This window comes from Trachypithecus francoisi, unplaced genomic scaffold (genome assembly GCF_009764315.1).
Source record: "Trachypithecus francoisi isolate TF-2019V2 unplaced genomic scaffold, Tfra_2.0 Lachesis_group13, whole genome shotgun sequence".
NCBI lineage: Eukaryota > Metazoa > Chordata > Mammalia > Primates > Cercopithecidae > Trachypithecus > Trachypithecus francoisi.
Window position 1 is genome coordinate 64,304,118 of NW_022681458.1, and position 20,760 is coordinate 64,324,877.

At 40.9% G+C, this 20,760-nt stretch overlaps 1 protein-coding gene across 2 annotated transcripts in view; it reads left to right on the top strand.

Annotated features, from left to right (window-relative positions):
• The window catches only part of PDE11A (phosphodiesterase 11A), a 490,924-nt gene that overhangs the window by 330,430 nt on the left and 139,734 nt on the right, over positions 1-20,760 (top strand). For both annotated transcript variants that reach the window (XM_033231025.1, XM_033231026.1), the window contains one exon: positions 3,077-3,127. In XM_033231025.1, coding sequence (XP_033086916.1) covers positions 3,077-3,127 — 51 coding nt within the window. The remainder of the gene's footprint in view (positions 1-3,076; positions 3,128-20,760) is intronic.

Below are 20,760 nucleotides of genomic sequence, written 5' to 3' on the forward strand. Positions count from 1 at the left end.
GATAAGGATATAACATAATATCCAGCCAAATATTTATTTGGTAGAATTTTAATTGAATATTAATATAATACATATAAGTTGGCTATTTGTGTGCCATGTATTCAACGTGTAGTATTGCATTTAATCTTCCTAAGAACTCTGTAAAGTACAGGACCACTCTATAGAATATTTCCATGGTTAAAATTTCCCAGTAGAATATATCTTTATTTTTAATAACCAAATCTCATAGAATATATTTATCTCTCAGTACAACATTTTTCTGAGTCCCCTCCCAAAGGTGAAAAAGGATTGAGAAAACTATGGAAAAACAAGTAAAGTCAGTAAGAAAAATGTTTACAATGGAAGAGAAAGTATTACTTAACACAAAGAAACTTTTTGTTAATAACTATATTAGTTATGATCAGAAAGTAACACTATTTTATTTATTTATTTATCTATCTATTTATTTATTTATTGAGACAAGAGTCTCACTCTGTCACCCAGACTGGAGTGCAACGGCACGATCTCAGCTCACTGCAACCTCCGCCTCCCGGGTTCAGGTGATTCTCCTGCCTCAGCCTCCCGAGTAGCTGGGATTACAGGCATCCATCATCACGCCCAGCTAATTTTTGTATTTTTGTAGAAATGTAGTTTCACCATGTTGGCCAGGTTGGTCTTGAACTCCTGACCTCAGGTGATCCACCCGCCTCAGCCTCCCATAGAAAGTCACATTTTAAGTAACTGTAACATAACAGTATTTTTTGTTTTATATATACCTATGAATTTTACTGTGCTTTAGTTGAGTTTTAAGAAGTTGCTGCAGATCTTATAATGCACTGTAATTTTTTTCGAATTAAAAATAATTAAAAGTAGCTTCCCTGTTAGTGTTTTCAGGAGGAGCCTCTACGTTAAGCAGTAGATGCCTGTGTAGTATTATGCTATACCACCTTATATATGAGACCCAAAGAGATTAAACCATTTGCCCAAGCTCCCAGAGCTCGGAAGTGGAGGCATGGCAGCCTGACTCTGAAGGCTGTGTTCTAACCACCCTGAGACACTGCTTCTATTGTGGCTTTGCTTGGTCAGTGCTTCTCAAAGTTCTTGGTCAATAGGTTATGAGGTTGAATGTTACCAGTTTTCTGTTACCTAAAAGGGAGTTCTGTGGCTAATTAGATTTGGGAAATACTAAGTTTAATGAAATAGAGCATGTTACTTTACTTTTTGCAGTCAAATGTGCATTGTGATTCTCTAAGGTTGGTAGATGAAGAAGGCTTTAGCATTTCCCAGACTTATTTGTATGAGATTTGTATAGATTAAGAATGTAGGCTGGACGCGAAGGTTCATGCCTGTAATCCCAGCACTTTGGGAGGCTGAGGCGAGAGGATCGCTTGAACCCAGGAGTTTCAGACCAACCTGGAAAACATGATGAGACTCCTGTCTCTACAAAACAATACAAAAATTAGTTGAGCATAGTGGTGTATGCCTGTGGTTGCAGCTACTTGGGATGCTGAGGTGAGAGAATCACTTGAGCCCAGGAGGTCAAGGCTTCAGTGAGCTGTGATCACACTACTGCGTTCTAGCGTGTGCAATAGAGTGAGACCTGTCTCAAAAACAAAACAACAACAAAAAATGTGTCTGACAGCATAAAACATATAACATACATATGCTATTTATGTATGAGTGTGCATATGTCTGTAAATGTGCCTTATGAAATACCACCAATGTGCATTTATTTGACTCACACAACAAGACGTCTGGGGCAGGGGAGCCCAGGGTCAGGCTCCTTTCTCTTTCCCTTTCTGTTCTGTTTACAGCAAGCTGGCATTCACTACCATGCTTGTTACCTCACACACACCAGATTTTGCTGCACCTCCAGGCTTTACAGCTGTATTCCACAAAGGAAGAAAAAAGAAAGAAGCAGTGCCAGCACTCCCACTTACAATTCAGTGACCAACACAGTGGCATAAAGGCCACCCTGTAGGACCACCCCCAGCTGCAGGGAGCCTGTGAATTAGGGTTTTTACTTTTAAGCCTCTGTATCAGTGAGTTCTGATGTAGATAAATTGCAAAAGTTGATTCTCACTCACATGACATGTCATCAGCTGCAGGTTGGCTGCAGTTCTACTCAATATGTCTTCTTTATTTGGGGGCTCAGACTGAAGGATCAGCCCCTCTCAGGCCATGCCCTTCCCATGGCAGAGGGAAAAAGGAGGTGGCAGAACCATGTGATTGCTGTTGAAGACACACTCAAAAGTGGCATTTGTTACTTTCCCCACATCCCGTTGGCCTAAAGAAGTCACATGCCAATGCTGATGTAAACAGGGCAAGGAAGCACAATCCTCTTACAAAAGGGGTCACAGATATATATATATCAATATAATCTTTCCTAATATAATAAAAGCAGGCAAATGAGAATAGGTGAGGAAATGGAAGTTGAGTCATCAACCTGTTTGCTACAGGTCACATACACGTGCTCTAGCTTTTCATTTGCTTTTAGAGCATTTCACAGGACAAGTATTCACTACATCAAAACTATAGTTTTGAGCCACATCAAGTTTTGTTTTGTTTTGTTTTGTTTTGTTTTTTGATAGGGTCTTACTCTATCGCCCAGGCTGGAGTGCAGTGGCATGATCTCAGCTCACTGCAGCCTCGACTTCCTGGGCTCAGGTGATCCTCCCATCTCAGCCTCCATGAATAGCTGAGACTATGGGCACACACCATCATGCTCAGCTAGTTTTTGAATTTTTTGTAGAGACAAGCTTTCACCATGTTTCCCAGGCTGGTCTCAAACTCCTGGACTCAAGTGATCTGCCCATCTCGCCCTCCCAAAGTGCTGGAATTACAGGCATGAAGCACTGCACCTGGCCATTGTCCTTTTCATAAAATAACTACCTATAGAAAAATTCCAGCATAAAATATTCTTTAATATGTGAATTATGTCAGAGAATGTTATTAGACAGATTGTATCTTGCCATACATTAAAATCCACCTTTAAATCAAGGTGATATACATGAGCAAAGCTTATTTTTAAGCCAGGAGAATTTCAGAAAATACAGTCATGTATAGTTATTAAAATTATTTTTTTCTTCTGAATCAGGTGCTATCATATCATGCAACATGTTCAAAAGCTGAAGTTGACAAGTTTAAGGTAAGGAAGAAAATGGTTTCCTTATTAGTGCATACAATTAAACTTCTCTTGGCTTCCTGAGCTCTGTCACTTGCCTCTAGAGAATTACTCCTCCTCATTGGGAGCTGGAGGACTAGCACTGGGCAAAGGTGTGTTTGTATATTTCTGTTTTAGAGGGGAAGAGGGACTTATATATAACTGAGTAGTCATTTTATAATCATTTACATGATTCAGTATTTCTTCCCATTTATTAAGAAAGCACAATATCAGGGGAAAAAATCTGTAATATGGTGAGAGGCAGGACACCTGGTTTTGGCATCGGTTTTACCTCTAATTTGCTGTTCAGTTAAAAGCTTAGGGCTGTATTTCCATCTGTAAAAATATATGACTAGATTGAGATAATAATAGCTAACACTGTGTGCCAGACTCACTACCAGACATTTTACCTGCATTAATTCATTTAATCCTCACAATCCTGTGAAAAGCAAACTATTTTACAGATGAATAAATGGAAGCACGGAGATGCCAGGCCACGGTCAAACAATTGTAAGAGGTGTAGCAATATGGCCCCAGAACTGGAGTTCTTAACCACTGTGCTTCCCTACCGCACAGGGTGATCCCCTTTCAACTCCAACATCTGATGAGTCTGTGAATGAGTGTTAGATATTCCTTATCACCTTAGTTACTACTATTTCCTTAAGTGCAATTCAGAATTCTTGCTTGTGTCCCTGCACTCCTACCAGGCAGTTTAGCAATGAGCAAAACACTGGAGTAAAGGGAAACTGATTTCCTTTCCTTTTGAAAGTTTTGGTGCCTGTCTTTTTACATATAGGTGGCGGTTCAGAAAATTATCAGGAAAAGCTACCACAGTCATGAGAAAGATCATGTTTTGTATTGCAATACTAGAATGTAATATCACTTGGTGATGGCTACTTTTCTAAGAGTCCCATTTGCATATATATGGCGCAGAGACCATTGAGCCTAAGAATTGAATCACTTCATTAGAACTGAGCACATGACTGATGAAAGGGAGCAAAGGAAGATGTTTGTTCCAAACACTGAGAGTAGGGATAAAAGAACTCCTTGCAAGGGCCAGAAGCAGCACATATACTGTGAGCGTAGGAACTACTTGGGCTCCATCCAAGGATAGGGTCTATTATTGACTTAGAGAGATGCTTTGGGGAAAGACCTACAATTGTAACACAGATAAAAAGGGAGAGATAAGGTGACAGCTGACAGCAGAGGGAGGAGACAGAACAACTAAAACTACAGCAGTCAGGGCCCATTTGTTGCAGAGGAAAACATCCTGCATACCAGCTTGAACTAAAGCTCCATCAGGACAGCACTAATTGTACGTTTTATTCACTGCTGTATCTCTCCTTCCTTTTATGGTCCTTGGGATATAGTAACATTCAATAAATACTTGTTGAATGGATGAATGAATGGATGGATAAGTGAATGAATAAATAAATCCAAAGAGTACCAATGGTTCTAGTACTCAAAGCAATTAGTCATTAATTTTAAAATGGTGATAACATGTAATTATTTTATGTATTTCATATAAATTTTACTTAATGGATATAAATTTTATAAATAGTTCCATCAAAAATATTTAAGCCTTTTTTATTTTAGCCAATAAAGTTCAGTTATTCAGAAATCCTATTTATGAAAATATCCAATTCCTGCTAACATGCTCATATAATGTTTATATTGTATTTTTGCTATTATTATAATTATCATCATTGCTAAAAGAGGGAAGTGGTAGGCAAGAAGAAAGACAGCAAAGATGATAATATGAGCTTTGACTCATATGACCAAATATGACTGCAAGAGCTGCCCAGAGATATAGCAGGCCAAAATCCATAGTCGTTTACTTTTTTTTTCTTTTGAGACAGAGTCTGGCTCTCTGTCACCCAGGCTGGAGTACAGTGGCACAATCTCGGCTCACTGCAGCCTCCACCTCCTGGGTTCAAGCGATTCTCCTGCTGCAGCCTCCCAAGTAGCAGGGATTACAGGCACACATCACCATGCCCTGCTAATTTTTGTATTTTTAGTAGAGACGGGGTTTCACCATGTTGGTCAGGTTGGTCTCAAATTCCTGACCTTGTGATCTGCCTCCCAAAGTGCTGGGATTACAAGTGTGAGCCACTGCGCCCGGCCTAGCTGTTTACTTTCTAAAGGCGCCAACATTTAGGCTTAATTTTTTGCTTAAAGAAAACGTCCTGGAATTTAGTATGCATTTCTATTGTTAGCTCACAAATATACTAAATATGAAGTTTTTAAATTTGAGAAAAAAGGGTTATTTCATCTTAAAATTATCAAGATTGAGAACTTAACTGATTTACTCTAGATTTTATCATGAAAGATATTAGCTCGTATCCTATTACAATGTAATTGAGATATAATAGATCATTTTAACCATTTTAAAACGGGAGTTTTCTTGATATATACAGTAACTAAAACATTATTCTAATTGGTAGTTGATGTCTGTTATAACTGCAGCAATAACATTAAAATGTAGTGGGCTTAAAATAATCCTGCACATAGACAGTGAAAAGCGTTTACTGAGATTCCAGGCTGGAATACATGCAATGGCAGTTTTCTATCATTGTAGCTAAATAACAGTAAATGCGTGCTTTGTTTTGACCAATATATATGACAAGCCATGTTTACGTTCAAGTATATTGTCATTCTTCCTATCTGCAGTACTTTTTTAACAAAGATGATTGTAAAAAAAATTTTTTTTAATGTGCAATGATTTGAAGTCTGGAATCAGAGTTATCCATGAGATTTCATGAGTTAAAGCAGGGGTCCTCAACCCAGGCCATGGACTGGTACTAGGCCACACAGAAGGAGGTGAGCAGCAGATGTGCAAGCATTACCACCTGAGCTCCGCCTCCTGTCAGATCAGCAGTGGCATTAGATACTCATAGGAGTGCAAACCCTATTGTGAACTGCGCATGTGAGGGATCTACGTTGTGTGCTCCTTATGAGAATCTAATGCCTGATGATATGAGGTAGAACAGTTTTATTCCAAAACCATCCCCACACCCCCACTCCTCCCAGGTCCATGGAAAAATTGTCTTCCATGAAACTGGTCCCTGGTGCCAAATAGGTTGAGGACCACTGAGTTAAAGGACGGCTGAGTCCCAATATATTGGACTATACCCAACCAGACTAGTGATCCGTGATTCAGAACTTAAGCCAGAGTTTGGGAAGAAACTGATTCACCCAGTGCTGACAAAAATCTGGAGGTCAAATTTTACGCACGTACGTATGACAGACTTCAGTCGGAACCCAAGCTGCACCACATCTGGGATGCAGAAATGTCTGGGAGACAAGTGAGTTGTAGTTATTTATATGAGAGACTAACAGGCCTTCTGAGTCAAGAACTCTTCCTCATGAAAGTTAAGGCCACAGAACTCAGTGTCTAGATGATTCCAAGTTCAGCATGAAGTTTTTACCTTGGATTTATCCCTCACCTCAGCCTCCCATGGATCCATGTTCTTAGCTGAGAATATGAGTAAACACAGAAGGCATGGACTTTGGTATAGTTTCAGTGCACTAAATGCTCCTGATAGAATGAGGGTCAGCGTGCCAACAGCACACAACAGAAGGCAGCAGCCTAATGAAGCAAGCATCACTACGGACCCGTGGCAGGGCCCCTTCCTACCTGTGTGACCAGCAGAAGCTGATGGCATCGATGGAATCAATGCAGGCTCAGTGGTCACATTTTAAGGACAGGTAAGGTATACCCTGAGAGATGGAGACTCTGTACTATTGGAGAATGTGATATATACACGATTAATTACTCTTAGTTTGGTACCATTTGTACTCAGAGATTGTGGGGTCTACAGGAAGATTGGTTTCACATAAGACAAACCTGTAGTGAATCTTTAATAATCATTAATGCTAGGCTGATGCCATCTTAGCCTTCCTCATATCTGGTCTTCCTATTTCACACCCCTTTATGTTTTGGGATTTTCTCCCCCTATTCTAGAATGCCTTGTTAGGGGGAGCATTGTTGTTCTGTTTTATTCTGATAACCCTATTACTTCTGTTGGGAAAAACTTCCTTGAGGAGTGTGTAGTAGTGATGGCTGAGAGAATGGGATTAGAGTGTGAAAACCTTTCTAGAAGTGTCCTTGGACTGCCCAGCAAGAATAAATAGATAAAATAACATATAATTACTCATCCAAGAATGTCAGAATTTGGGTTTATTTTTCCTGATTCTGATATATCACTTATACTTCAAGAAACAGTCTTTCTTGTAGGTTCACCTATACACAAAAAGATCACAGAACTTCCTGGAACTAATGAATTAACTATTTTGAAAGTCTGATTCAGGTTGTAGTATCAAGAAATTATGCCTTATGAGTTGATTGTCCTGTGCATCTAATGAGGAAACCAGGATCTAAAAAATGGTTTTTAATCCTCATTAACATTTACTGATCTTCCATGAACTTGAAATAAGAAAGTTATATACAGAAAATTTGTGCAGATTTTAGTGAATGTTTATATCTCTGCAGCTCTGTGCTAACAGGAATAATGTATAAAGACCATATTGACAATTACATCTCCTTGAAGATGGCTGGTTTAAAGGCTTTCAATAACCTAAAGATGCCAGCTGTGATAATATAAGAAAATGAGTTTAGTACCCCAATTATATGCTCCTGTAATTTTATGGACTTTCCTTAGATTCCAATGCGGTGGACAGACCAAACAGTTATCACTATATATTGCCAGTTTACCAATTAAAATCAACTCATGGACGTTGTGGTGTTATATTGCCACCTTGTATCATCCCTTCCTTCAATTGAGAACTGCATGGGTTACGGCTGCAATCAGAGATGAACTCACTTACAGCACTATAACTGCCTCAGTAATTAAGCACCAATAACTCAGGTTGGGGTTTGGGTTTGGACTACCTCATACATATTTCAAGTTTTCAATGTTAATGCCTAGGCCACAAATTAATATCCTGGTAAATAAAATAAAATAAAATAAAGTACCAAGAATAGGTATTCCTTGTGGCATTTATATACTGAAATAAGAATGACTGCATCAAAAATAGGATCTTATGGCCTCCTTTGCAGACTGAGCAATAGAATGTTATTTACTAGGCTTAAAAAATAAATTAGATTTGAGAAGACACTTTAATCCATGAAATAGTCTAACGTGTATAATAAGAAGCTTCAGCCCTCAAGACTGCCTTTACAGCTATGCCAGGAGATGTGTCTGCCATATGCCCTGCACTAGAGCCCCTTGCATAGCAGGCAGGTGCAGGGCTGCCCCCCTCCCCTTGGTTGGCCAAGGGCATGGGGTGCCTTTTAGTAGTTGATCTGCCAGGTGGTGTTCCTTTCTCCAGTTGGCACAAAGGCATTACACACGCTAGCCATCGCCCTGTGCAATCAATTTCCAAGCCCTGGAAGAGCCCAATCCTTGCAGCGGCCCCTTGCAGAGGCAGAGTGCACTATGCAGACAGAGGATAACACCATGGCATTTACCCAAACTTAGGTGACACAGAGAACTCCGAAGAGGAAGAGGGATAGACCTGAGTCCCATGGACAGCTGCAGGATGGCAAAGGCCGGGGAGCTTACTACCCACCCCATCGGTAGGGGCACATCCAGCTCCTCCCGCTCAGGACGGATGACCCATAGAGGCTCCTCCACAGCCAGGGATAAAGCAGGACTTCTGGGTACCAGAAAGAGGGCAGGAGCTTTGTCTTGTTTCTCTGCAGTCTCAGTTCTCATGGCCTTCCTGAAATGCTACCTTCTGAAATGCCAACAGTGGCTTTTCAGTGCATCTCGGCTCATTTCTAAGGTTGTTTAAAAGATTACTTCGAAGCCATATAAAAGGAATTCGGTACCTAGCCTATGCTGTCTCCTCTTCTGTGCCTGCCTTTGGAATTTAGGAAGTTGTTTTGACTTTAAATAGTATTTATACCAAGTTTAATATCCGAGTTTTTGTTTTGTTTTGTTTTGTTTTTTTATCGTCAGGGAAAGTTATTGAACCTTCACCAGGAAATTGACTGCAGAGGAAACAGCTGCATCAGCACCCTAAAGGGCATCTCCTGCTCACAAGCAGCAGCAGAGCCGGGCGGCTTGCACTGCTCAGGACGCATCCATAAATATGTGGAGTGCTTTGCGTTCAAATGTCCAGCTCTCTTTATGAATTGTGTCTTAATCAAATGCCACATCAGAAAAAGGATGGTTGTACTTTGTCACTCTTGAGTATTGAAGATAGTGGTGGAGGGCAGGGGAGTGGGTGCTGGGCATGAGGGGAACCAGGTCTGCAAGCCCAGGCTGGTCTTTCCTCCTGCTGAGCTAAGCGGCTAGTGATTGAGGGCCCTTCAAGGACTCGCCTGACCAAAATACATCCTGTAGTGACCCTGACCTCCCCTCACATCAACGTCAGCAGCCGCTGTTTGTCACTTCTATTTGAAAACAAAGCGAGGACACTGTCCCCACAAGGTCACTGTGAGCATCTCCTTTCCCTGGGAGGAAGAGTGGGCCTGGAGGGTTTTCTCCCATCTTCTCCCTCCCCCATGTTAGCACAGCAGAGTTCACTGCATTCCCTAAGTGTCACACGGGAAAGCTCAGGAAGTCTGAACCTGAGGCAGTGAAATAAAGGAGGGTTCATTTTTGTTTCAGAGTGCTAGGAACAAAGCGGCGACAAGTCCTGAAGGTCCAATGGAGAGCAACAGTGTGGCCCAGTGAGATCCCTGACTCCTGAACTGTGAAGGGAACTGGAGAGGTTAAAGTCATCAGAACCTTCCAGAACACTGGGGCATCTGAGACTGTATCACTTTATCTTCCTTTTGGTTTTCCTCTAATTAGATCCATTGATAACTCTAGCTGTGGAGTCAGGAAATGAAGAACACATAGCCCCTCACCTCAGTGAGAGGGACTTGAGTTAGCCATCACAATGGGTGGCCTTCCCTCTGCTGTTCATTCAGTATGCGCAGAGCTACAACCTCCTCGCTGTTGGGCTTCTGTAGCCCTCAATCTCCAGTTGCACACTGGCTATCATTGTACAGTCATCATGGGGTCCTCATCACCACCCGCCCCCACATGCAGTCCTGTCCATTCTGCTTTCCAAACATCTCCTGCTCCTGTCCATCCTCACAGCCTTCACCAGTTCAGATCCTCACTCTCCCTCAGGCAGGCCATTATTGTACACTGCTCTCCTAGCTGGGCTCCCGCCTCCTGCTGTTGACCCTATCCCAGATCCATCCTGTGCAGAGCTAACAGATGAACAGATGAATGCTTCTGTTGGCGTAGGTTCTAGCTCACAAAGTTTAGTATCTTCTATATGCCTCTAAATTCTTTCAATTTGAATTATTTAATTGGACATTAAAAGTATTCTAAACTAACTTTCAGCTCACTTTTCCAGCCTGATTCCCATGCTCACACTGACCCATCCTTAATCAAATAGTTCTACTTGGTGTTTTCTGCCCATTCCCTGTCCTCTTATATGTTTGCACCCATCCTTCTCCCTATCTGTATATATAAAGCCCTAACAATCTATCTGACCCTTCTCAACTGCCCCTTTCTCCATGAAGTCATTCCTGCTGTCCTTCAGTCAAAAGTGACCTTCTCATTTGCCCTTCTTCCCGCCATATTCATCACTTTCTACCTTGCAATATAAATCTTGGTGCACCTGTCTACTCAAATGATTAAAGCAGATGCATTTTTAGGAGAGAATCCTAGACTTACTCATTGGGTAACCCTTATGTCACCTAAAGCCATGCCTTGCACCTGGGTGCTGGAGAAATTTCTACCTTGTGACCAAATTCCTTGAAATGTTTACCATTTTTCGGAGCTTGCAGTGAGCTGAGATCCGGCCACTGCACTCCAGCTCGGGCGACAGAGCGAGACTCCGTCTCAAAAAAAAAAAAAAAAAAAAAGAAATATTTACCATTTTTATGGCAAAAGAAATTATAATGCTTGGGTGGGATTTTGAACAGGGACTTATGACAATGGAAATTTCTGACAATTTCGTCCCAATCCTTGCTTTATGCTGTTTGAAATCCCTTGTTTTTATGTTCCTGGTTGTTGTCCTGTGCACCCTAAACTATATGAAAATAAAGGAATTCCTTTCCTTTGTTTAGGATAGGTACTGGCCCTATCCTCTTTGGAGTGTGCTGTAGTGATAGTGTCTCTCTTCCCTGCTGGAGGCAAAAGCCCCTTGCCTTTAACTCTTAGTTGATTCAGCAGTCTCTTTACTATTAAATAAGTTTCTTCATTCATGTATCCTGCTACCACCACCCTGCTGACTAAATTTTTTAAACCTATTTTTTTGACCTTCAAAACACCTAATACTTCATTATTTGTATTTGTATTTACTATTTTATATAGTTCTATATTCTGTCTTTTCTGTTTTTGAAATCATGCTCTGGTTTGGCTGTTCTTCCTATTTTTTCTCAGTTGGAAATAATTCATCCAAAATCTTTTAAGTGTTTGTGAATCATAACTCTTTTGGTCTCAAGACACCCTGTGAAATAGGAAGTTAGGAGACAATGTCTGGCCAAAGGGTTTTCTGTAGTCTCAGTAGCCGGACCTGCCCTTTTAACAGTCTTTGTAAGACCATGGACACAGTAAGACAAGAGCAAGCAAATGTATAAAAAGACAACGCAGCCACCAGACCTTTTGGTTGATTTCCATTTCTAGGCTTCAGGTTTCCTCATCTGCAAAACAAAACCATTTCTAGCTAAAAAATGCTATAATTTTATGAACCTGTAAAATTCATCTCTAGGAGAAAAGGGGAAAATAAAACATAAGACAACATAAATGTTGACAAAACATTTAGGGATTTTTATGATTTTTGAATACTCAAATTTTTGAATTCAAGCTCTGTTCAAGATAGCTCAGTTTGATTTAATTACATATAAGTAATTTCCAAAGCCCCTCATGACTATATTATATTTGCAAGGTAATATAATAATACTCATGAGGAAGATATGTGATTACTTGGGTAAAACAAGAGACTCAATCTCATCAGTCTGAAAACTATACACTAATGCTACCTATAAGTGTTTAAATAATAAAAGTGTCTTAAATAATAAGAAATAGCAGTATACAAAAACATGTACATGTCCATCATCTCACTTGAGGCTCACAAAGTCTTGGTGAGGGCAGGGTTAGCATATCTCCATTTTACGTAGAAGGCAGCTAAGGATCAAATAACCAGAAAGAAAAATGGAACCCCTCTGCTTTGGTTTTTCTTCTGCAATGTTTTGTGTGATCTTGAAGATAATGCTGTTCTTCAAGTGGTGGAGTAGGAAAATGGAAGCAATGTCATGGAGTTTCATTCTTAAGTCATTTATTTTGATTCAGCTATTATTCTCGGAATCTTGGTGGCATTTTGACATGTTGAGGGTCAAATAAGCATGAATGGTAATGACGTCTGAGAAAGGCAGACAGAATTGTTGGCTGAACTTAACATATTGACTTTTAGTAAGACTGTTTATGGTACTCTTTGGGCAATTAATATGTAATGTTGTTTTATTAGAAACTTCTTTTTGCATTGTGGTTGTGCTATCCATGTGACATTTTGCCCTGGAGGTTTAGATTGCTTGGAAACCTAAGGAAATTGGAAACAGTAACATTATGGAGACATTGCATCATTCTTAGCAAGAGAGTATATGATTCATTATTCTGACATCTCACCTGTCTTCCTTACAGTCTGATTGGCTATCTAGCTGTATCGAAATCTCTTGACATCTGGAAAGCTCAGAGGAAAAAGAGCAGTCCCACTCTATTATCCTGTGCTCTCCAGGCCCGCCAAGTACCTTGTACGAAAGATAACAAGGATACGAGATTGCAAACATCAGTTTCATGATAAAGCACTTGTCAGGTGATAAAGTCTTATGTTTAAGGCATGAGCACTTATGAACTAGAGACTGTTTGGGGGAAGATATGAAGTGAAGAATATGAGACTGGGCTTGCATTTTTTATGATATTTCCTATAGTGATACTTAATATTGGGAACATCAGAGATGGTAATCTGCACATCTGAAATATGATGATTTTAGCATAAAACTCTCAAGGTAAAATTTTAAAGATTTTTCAAAGTTTTTAGCTATTCTGAATTAGCTCCTGATACTGTTTCAATTTGTGTGTGTGTGTGTGTGTGTGTGTGCGCGTGCTTCAACTTAATGGGACAGTCATATGATTTGGAGTTTCAACTCTGGCTTTACAAAAGGATCTCATGGCAATTCATTGTCTCCAAAGAGAGAAGCAAATGGAAAAGCCCTGAGAAAACAGGGTCTGAGATGAAGCACTTTGGCCACTGGGTGCCATCCTTGCTCCACGTAAGGATTTGCTGAGCCACATTTCTAGGAAAATGGTTAAAACCCCAAAGACAGTAATTTAAAAGTAATTTCGAGATATAATAATGTTTGTGTGTACGCATGACCTGGAATATGTTAGTGACATGGACAGCTTATTCATTTGCCCAGGCACAAGGTGGAGGGACTGGGGGACTCTCCCCTTTGGTTTAGCCTTAAGAACAAAGCCTGGGTAAGGCCCTTGTGCTTGCTGTATCCCAGTGAGGCAGCCAGTTGGTGACCAAGGAGGCACCGTGGAGGTCTGGTGACTGTTGATGAGGTGGTGCAGTAGGCATCTGGAGGTCAGCGGGTCAGATGCTACATTAATTCTTTTTATTGTGGTGTGTAATTGCAGCATGTATGCAGCCAGGAGACTTGAGCCTCGCTGTCTGTGTGCCTGCACTCTATCCCTTCAATGCATTCATTTCCTTGCCAGAGCTGATAGAGCCATCAAGCACTCCTTCTCTTCCCTTTCCCTGGAATGCTGCATGTTGGTGAAATGGTAGCTCTGTTGAGGTGCTTTTTGCTTCCCTAGAAGCAATTCATAACATTCACAAAGACACCACCTTAGCCAGATATCAGAACATCTACAGTCAATATACAACATCTGTGCAGGATTTTTCTGTCTTTGGATTTGATGTCCATATCTATATACAACCAAGGAATTAAACTCAACATTATGAACAAGAATAGTCACAGAGAATATTCTAAGACTTTCATGTAATTCAGAATGATGTTTCCATCCAGGGACTAAAGCATTTCACTGAGACTGAAAGGAATTAGGCTATGAACAAGTCAGAATTTTAATAAAAATTGAAAGTCTGTTACAGTCCCACTGTAACAGAAAACTCTAGAATCGTTTCTATAAGACCACATGGTAGAAGGGATCTAAGTTCAAAACAGATTTCACCTCATCCCCCCAGACTGGGGTCCCCAGCATCTGGCCTCACGCTGGCTCTGAAAGCCTTCCCAGAGCAGCATCCACAGGTACTCCTTTACAATCACTATAATTAAATCCACACCCGTGAAAGGCGAAAGTCTGAGAAGGGCTGGTAAGAACTTACAGTAAGGCTGTGTTCAACCTATCCAGGGATAAAAGGTTTAATACTGTTCTGTCATTAAGCATCTACAGGTGGACGGACTTTAAAATACATTTCCTGGGCTTTCTGTAGGATAACATGACACCAATCATTATACGTTTTCAAATATTACTGTTCACTAAGAGAAATCCTGTGATAAGCACAGCATTTTTACTCATTCCAAGTGCTTTCATAGCTCTTATTTCACTGAATGTTAAGAGCAATCCTCTGAAGGAGGCATCAGTGGCTCTATCCCATTTAAGGATCAGGCAGCTAAGAGAGATGTTACGCTGCCAGTTTGGAGACCTTGGTTCATGCTGCTGAGGTCCTTTTCTTAGGCCCCACTATATGCTCAGTCTACTCCATGTGATGGTCATCTGGAAAATAAACATTTACTGAACATTTTACCAGCTGCCAGGCCTGTTTTTGGTGCCTTACCTGTGTTAATTCATTTAGTCTTCACAAAAACCCTACTATTATTTTTCTTATTTTACACATGATAAAACTGAGGTACAAAGAGAAATGCCCAGGTAATTACATTGCACACATTAAGAAAGTGAGATATGGGTGGGCATGCTGTATTTGTAAGATCCTTTTTGAAATGACATGGAATGCTTTTTGTTTGAGATTCTTCTGGCCTTGGCTTGACCCTCTCCTTATCGTCCGATTGTGAGCCCTTGAATAATCTTGATTTACTTTCTCCATAGATGAGTTCAGGTTTCAAGATTTCAACAGATCTTGCTAAGAATGTTTTGGCTTGTTTGTGTGTTCATTTGTTTGTTTTAAGGTTACATACTTTGAAAAGTAATCCAGCCCCATTGCTTGAGCAGGTATGATTCCTTAGCCTTCAACATTCTGGAATATCAACTTCAAGGAATATGTTTGTGGGCACTGACAGCACTTATTTTCTCCAAGGGCAAATTTCAAACAATTCCTGTGCTGAGTGATCCCATTCCTCTTGCTACTAGGTTCATTTTCCTAACATATACTGTAATTCACCTCTGGCCTTCCCAGAGATGGAGATGAGTTCTGTGAAAACCAGGCTTTGTGATTTCTGCGGGAACAGGTGGCCGTCCTCAACACTTGGGCTTAAGTGTGTCAAACAACTCTGTAAACCACTGAAGCTGGCTTTTGAGGAAAACCACTTTTTACTCTTCCCCTGACCACCAACAGAAAATATTTAGAATTCAGAAATGAACGAGAAGAACGTGAGAGGTTTTCTGTGATGACATTGAACTTCTTTCCCTTTAAAACCATAAAGAAATGTATGCTTCTGCCTGAAATATCTTTTAAACCATCAGTGGTCTTCTTGAAAACAGCTTTCCTCCAGTTCTCTGAGGAGTTGCGTGTGAGGGCAAAAGCCGGTTATTTTGATAACCCTTGAAAGACCACAGGTCCACTATTCTAGTGTTAGCAGTGGCCCTGTCTGCCCTGGGGTGCGAGCAAGCTTCTCTCCCCATAGGAACTCTTTCTCTTGTTGTGTGGTAAATTCATTTGTGGGAAGGCAGGGTAGAAAAGGACCCAGGGTCTCAGATGTAAAATCTCCTTCCTCTATATAGTATGCAAAAGCCCAAAGTCTTCCCAGGAAGTGTTGACAAAAGGAAAACCTGCCCCACACAATGGGCTCCTGCAAAACCATCTGCTACCCTCAGAGCCAGTTGGCCATTGCTGGGGCTGGCTGCTGTGACTCTCCACTAAGCACTCAGGTGGCCCCTTGGGCCAAATATGAGAAGCCTCACATTGCACATGGAGCCCTTGGGTGCTCACTGCAGACTGGCTTGTTCTACAAAGGGGTAAAAGTGGCCTCTGGCAGAGCCTAGGTTTCTCATCTTTCAGCAACCCCTTCTAGAAGGGAATTACACATTCCCAAGTTCCAGTTTGGAAAATATCAGGGACATTTTCTGATTGGCCCGCTTGGTTCACGTGTCCATCCCTGGACCAGTCAACTGTGATGAGGAGTGTGTGCTTAGAAAAGTGTGTCAGTTGGAAAAATCATATCTAGGTGGAAACATGGGGTCGCAGCAGAAGGAGGGCCAGTTCTAGAAAGGAAAGAGGTACCTGGTGGAGAGTATCATAGCTGTCCTTCACAGTACATGCAGGTAACTTTTGCATGACCCCATGCCCTCTTTTCTGGCAGGCAGGCATTTCCTGGGATACAGGTGAGATGCTCACAAGAGCCTCTTCATAATGTCTAGAAACTGGGTGACATCCACGAGTGATCGCTCTGTCTGCTGAAGTGGTTCCACAAGTGATGTTGGCTATATTGCATCATTGAAAAGAATGTTCTGCTATGTCCTAAAGCATTTCTATTTCCACAACTAAATAGAAATCAGGGATGACCCCACTGATGCTCACCCTGATTTGGCTCTCAAACTTACCCAAATATTATAAGGCAAATAAATATAACTTTCAGGGGCATGCCAATTAAATTGGCCCAGGAACTCCTCACTAATGACTAGCCCATCAGGTCTTCTCAGATCAGCCTCTTTCTCTTGTGTTTGAACACTATAGTCTCTGATATATAGAAAAGCACCCTGCAACTGGATCAACCAATAACCCACAGATTTCTTCTAGTCATTTCTTCATGAATTTATTGGGACCTGCTGGATAATTAAGGAGATCAGACAGGCCAAACATTCCTAGATCTGATATTCGAAACTCATAGTAAAATAGCTCAATTCCTAATCTACTTCCTGGACTCATTAGAATTCAATTAGTAGAAGGACATTCCTTCCTAGAGGCTCGTTGGCAGATTTGTGTGTGAACAGTTAACCCGGTGTTAACAAAAGCAGTTACTTGTATCCAAACAGCTCTCTCCAGCTGCAAAGATGAATCCCAAAGCTGTTTAGACAGGACTGTGCTTATCCTCCCACCAGGATGCAAATATTTTAAGTGGACAGAGTGAGATAAAATGCAGCCAATGCTGCCCCTGACACTGACCGCATCCTGTGCCTGCTGGATTTTTGGACTTGAAGGTCAGGGGAGGAAGGTGAAGGAAGGGACACTGGAGACAAGGAGGCAAAGAAAATCCTCCATGACTTTGTTGAAAATTATTTTCCAAATAAACAAGGTTGGGCTTTAAAATGTATGAACACAAATTCTATCAAAGTATGTGGAAATACCCATATATTTCTTGAACAGGAGGAACTGCTCATCAGACCATAAAAAGCAGGAGATTTGAGGGTAGGACAACCTTGAGTTGTTGTTGTTGTTGTTGTTTCTTTCTTTCTTTCTTTCTTTCTTTCTTTCTTTCTTTTTTTGTCTGCAGTATTTTCTGCAATGTTCTTCAGATGCCTGAATGTAGACTCAGGGAGATTTATTTTTCTTCTAACAGAGTATGTTATAGATGTCACTCAGCCTTGAAATAGTCTTTCCCTCCAGTGGACCATCAGGCCAGTAATATATTTGCGTAGCTATTCCCAACTGTCACTCCTCTGCCAGCCTTCATGTGTCAGCACTGCACAGTATGCCCAGCCAGCCAATGGCAGGCCTTGAAGCTGCTGCCTTTAAGGGACTTGTTTTCAAAATATTCGCAGTCACCCAGCAACAGGAAAAGGAATTTCATTGGCTCTCTCACTGTCAGCTGGAAAGGAGGATGATCCAGATGGGCCTCAGCTGTGAAGATCAAGATGAGACATGGGGGGCGGGGCGGATGTTTGGACACAGAAGCCTCTCAGTGGCAAATGTGGTATTTTATAAGTATCAGATGAAGCAATGTTTTCATCCATAAAAATCAAATGTAAAAAAGTGGCACCATACCAGGGCAGGTAGTTTTCATCTGCAGTGTCATAGGATGCATAGAAGATAGATGTTGCCTCCCCCCCAGTCTTATCTGCCTGATAAAGGGAAGTGCTGCTGAGGGATGGGAAGGGCCTAAGTGGAAAGTGAATTAGGGCTTTTGGTGTGGAAGCAAGCCTCTCTCTGCCAGGACTAACATGCCTTGTAGAGTGGGTATTCTAAATGCAAAGCAAGTTCCCAAAGTGACTCTATCACTATCTGATCCTGTGAATTATCTTGCCCTTAAAAAGTTCGTCGTTCTGCTTGACTCGTCAAGCTGATTTTTCTTCCTCAGAGAAGAGCAAAGGAGAGAACCGAGGAACTAGTCAGGGTTGCCTGGGCCTTGAATAACAGGCTACGGTGCCAGCTGTCTACTCTAATTTCTCCTTCGTGTGGACCTGGGCTATTCATAGGGAAAGATAAGGTTTTCCTCTTTCTGTTTTACTCTTTTGTTGTTACTATAACACAGAAAATTAATATTAATGGAATGTATATGTGAATCAAAGCAACTAGGGAATGCTTTGAAAAGAACATGCCGTAAAACAGACAAGAAAAAATAAATGATTAAATTATTGACATTCAGTCCTAGCTGAGGATCTGCCCTCTCAGCACTTCCGACTACACGTTGGAAAGGCATTCACTTTCAATGACAACAAACGGTTAAACTCCAAATGCTTCAATGCCAGGAATCCATACATTAGTTGTCATTAGTTGCAGACTTGAGCCTAATTCAGGGCAAACAGTTTGATTTGTAAGAGTTCACTGAATATACATTCTTCACTGCCGTTCACCTAGGCATCTGCTCTTTCCCAGTTCAGAGCAGCAAAATGGAGGGAAGGTGCTTTTTGCTTTTCCAGAGAGCTAGTCAGATTGGAAATTAACCATAACTCACAGTTATGATAATCAACAATGGGCAAACATATTAACTTAGATTGCGTACTATTGCATGCATGTTAATTAGGCAGACTCGCATTAACAAATTAGTGGGTGAATATCATTCCTGTGAACCTCTAATGGGTATAAATAATAATACAGTCAGATTTAGTTAGACTCTAAGCTACTTGAAAATTGCTATTATCTCTGGAGACTGACAAAACGCCTGACACATAGTAGGCACTCAATAAAACATTTGTTGAATGACTAAAGCAATACATGGATGACTGAATTAATGAATTGATAAATAAACCCAAACTTCCAAATCCACCTGAGCTTCACAGATGATAAGCCTTGGAAAGCTGTAAAACGTTTAGATCTTTTACATGTTTGGGTATATGCTAATAATGGAAAGTAAATTCAGGAGACCTAAGTTGTAATCTTGTTTATTCACAACTTTCTATGAGACAAATGTTATTATTACCTCATTTTATGGATGAAAAGACTGAAGCCTAAAGAGGTAAAATAAGTCACTGAAGGTCACAGAATGAGTAGATCACAGTGTAAGATTTAAATCCAGGTCTAATCCAATGCTCATATTGTTACCATTATAGGAGTCTACCCTGACACCTACGTATTTTTTGAGTAGTGAAAGAAGAACTCAGGGAGCAGGACAGGCCACATTCCACCACAGCATTAACCCTTCTTCTGTTTCAAAGCCCAGAGTAGAACATTGAAGAGAAAATGCTTATAAAATTCAGATACTATTTTGGAGATGATACGAAATACACTGAGAGTCATGATGCAGGCTGGATGCAAAACCTGAGCTCTCAACAGGTCACTGATCTCAGGTTGCAGTTTTTCACGTTCTGTTTCTTATGGTGAGTGCTGCAGAGGTGGGGAACTGGCTCATCTGGCTCTGGTTTGACCACCACCATCACTAGATGTGGGTTCAAGTCCCAGCTCTGTCTCACGTCCCACTGTAGGCAACACCTTAACCCCTTTGGGCCTCCCTTTCCACAGTCACAAAAGTGAGAACAGAAGAATCACCTCAAGGGGTTGTGTCAGGATTAAATGAGATGGAAATATGAAAAAACCTGTATTTATCTTAGCACATCATAGATGCTCAGTAAATATTAAGTGCCTGTTTCTCCTGTACTCTTAAATAAGATGAATCTCATTTGTTTAGAATATTATAAAATGAGTCTACAAAGTCATCTCTTTTTTCTCTCTGGTCTTGCTTAATCAGTAAATTTTTGTTTCTTATTTAAAGAAGAGGAGAAATGGGTTTTCTCTTCCAGTAAAACTCTAGAAAATCTCAGACACAAGGAACCAATTTAAAGCTAGAAATCTACATTAGACACAGCTTTCTGAGGCTGCACCTCCCAGGCTTCTTCCCCAGCTCCCATTTCCCAGGGAAACTGCACTAATGATATGGACATTTCTGGGGCTTCCAGGACCTGCCAGATCAATGGGAGAAAGGCTTTCATAAATTGTAGATAAAGTCTTGGAATGTTTACCTACAGCAGAGGTTCTCATCATTTTTTGTGAGGAAGCGCTACTAGTCATTTCCATAAAGTTGGTGTATTGGCAGG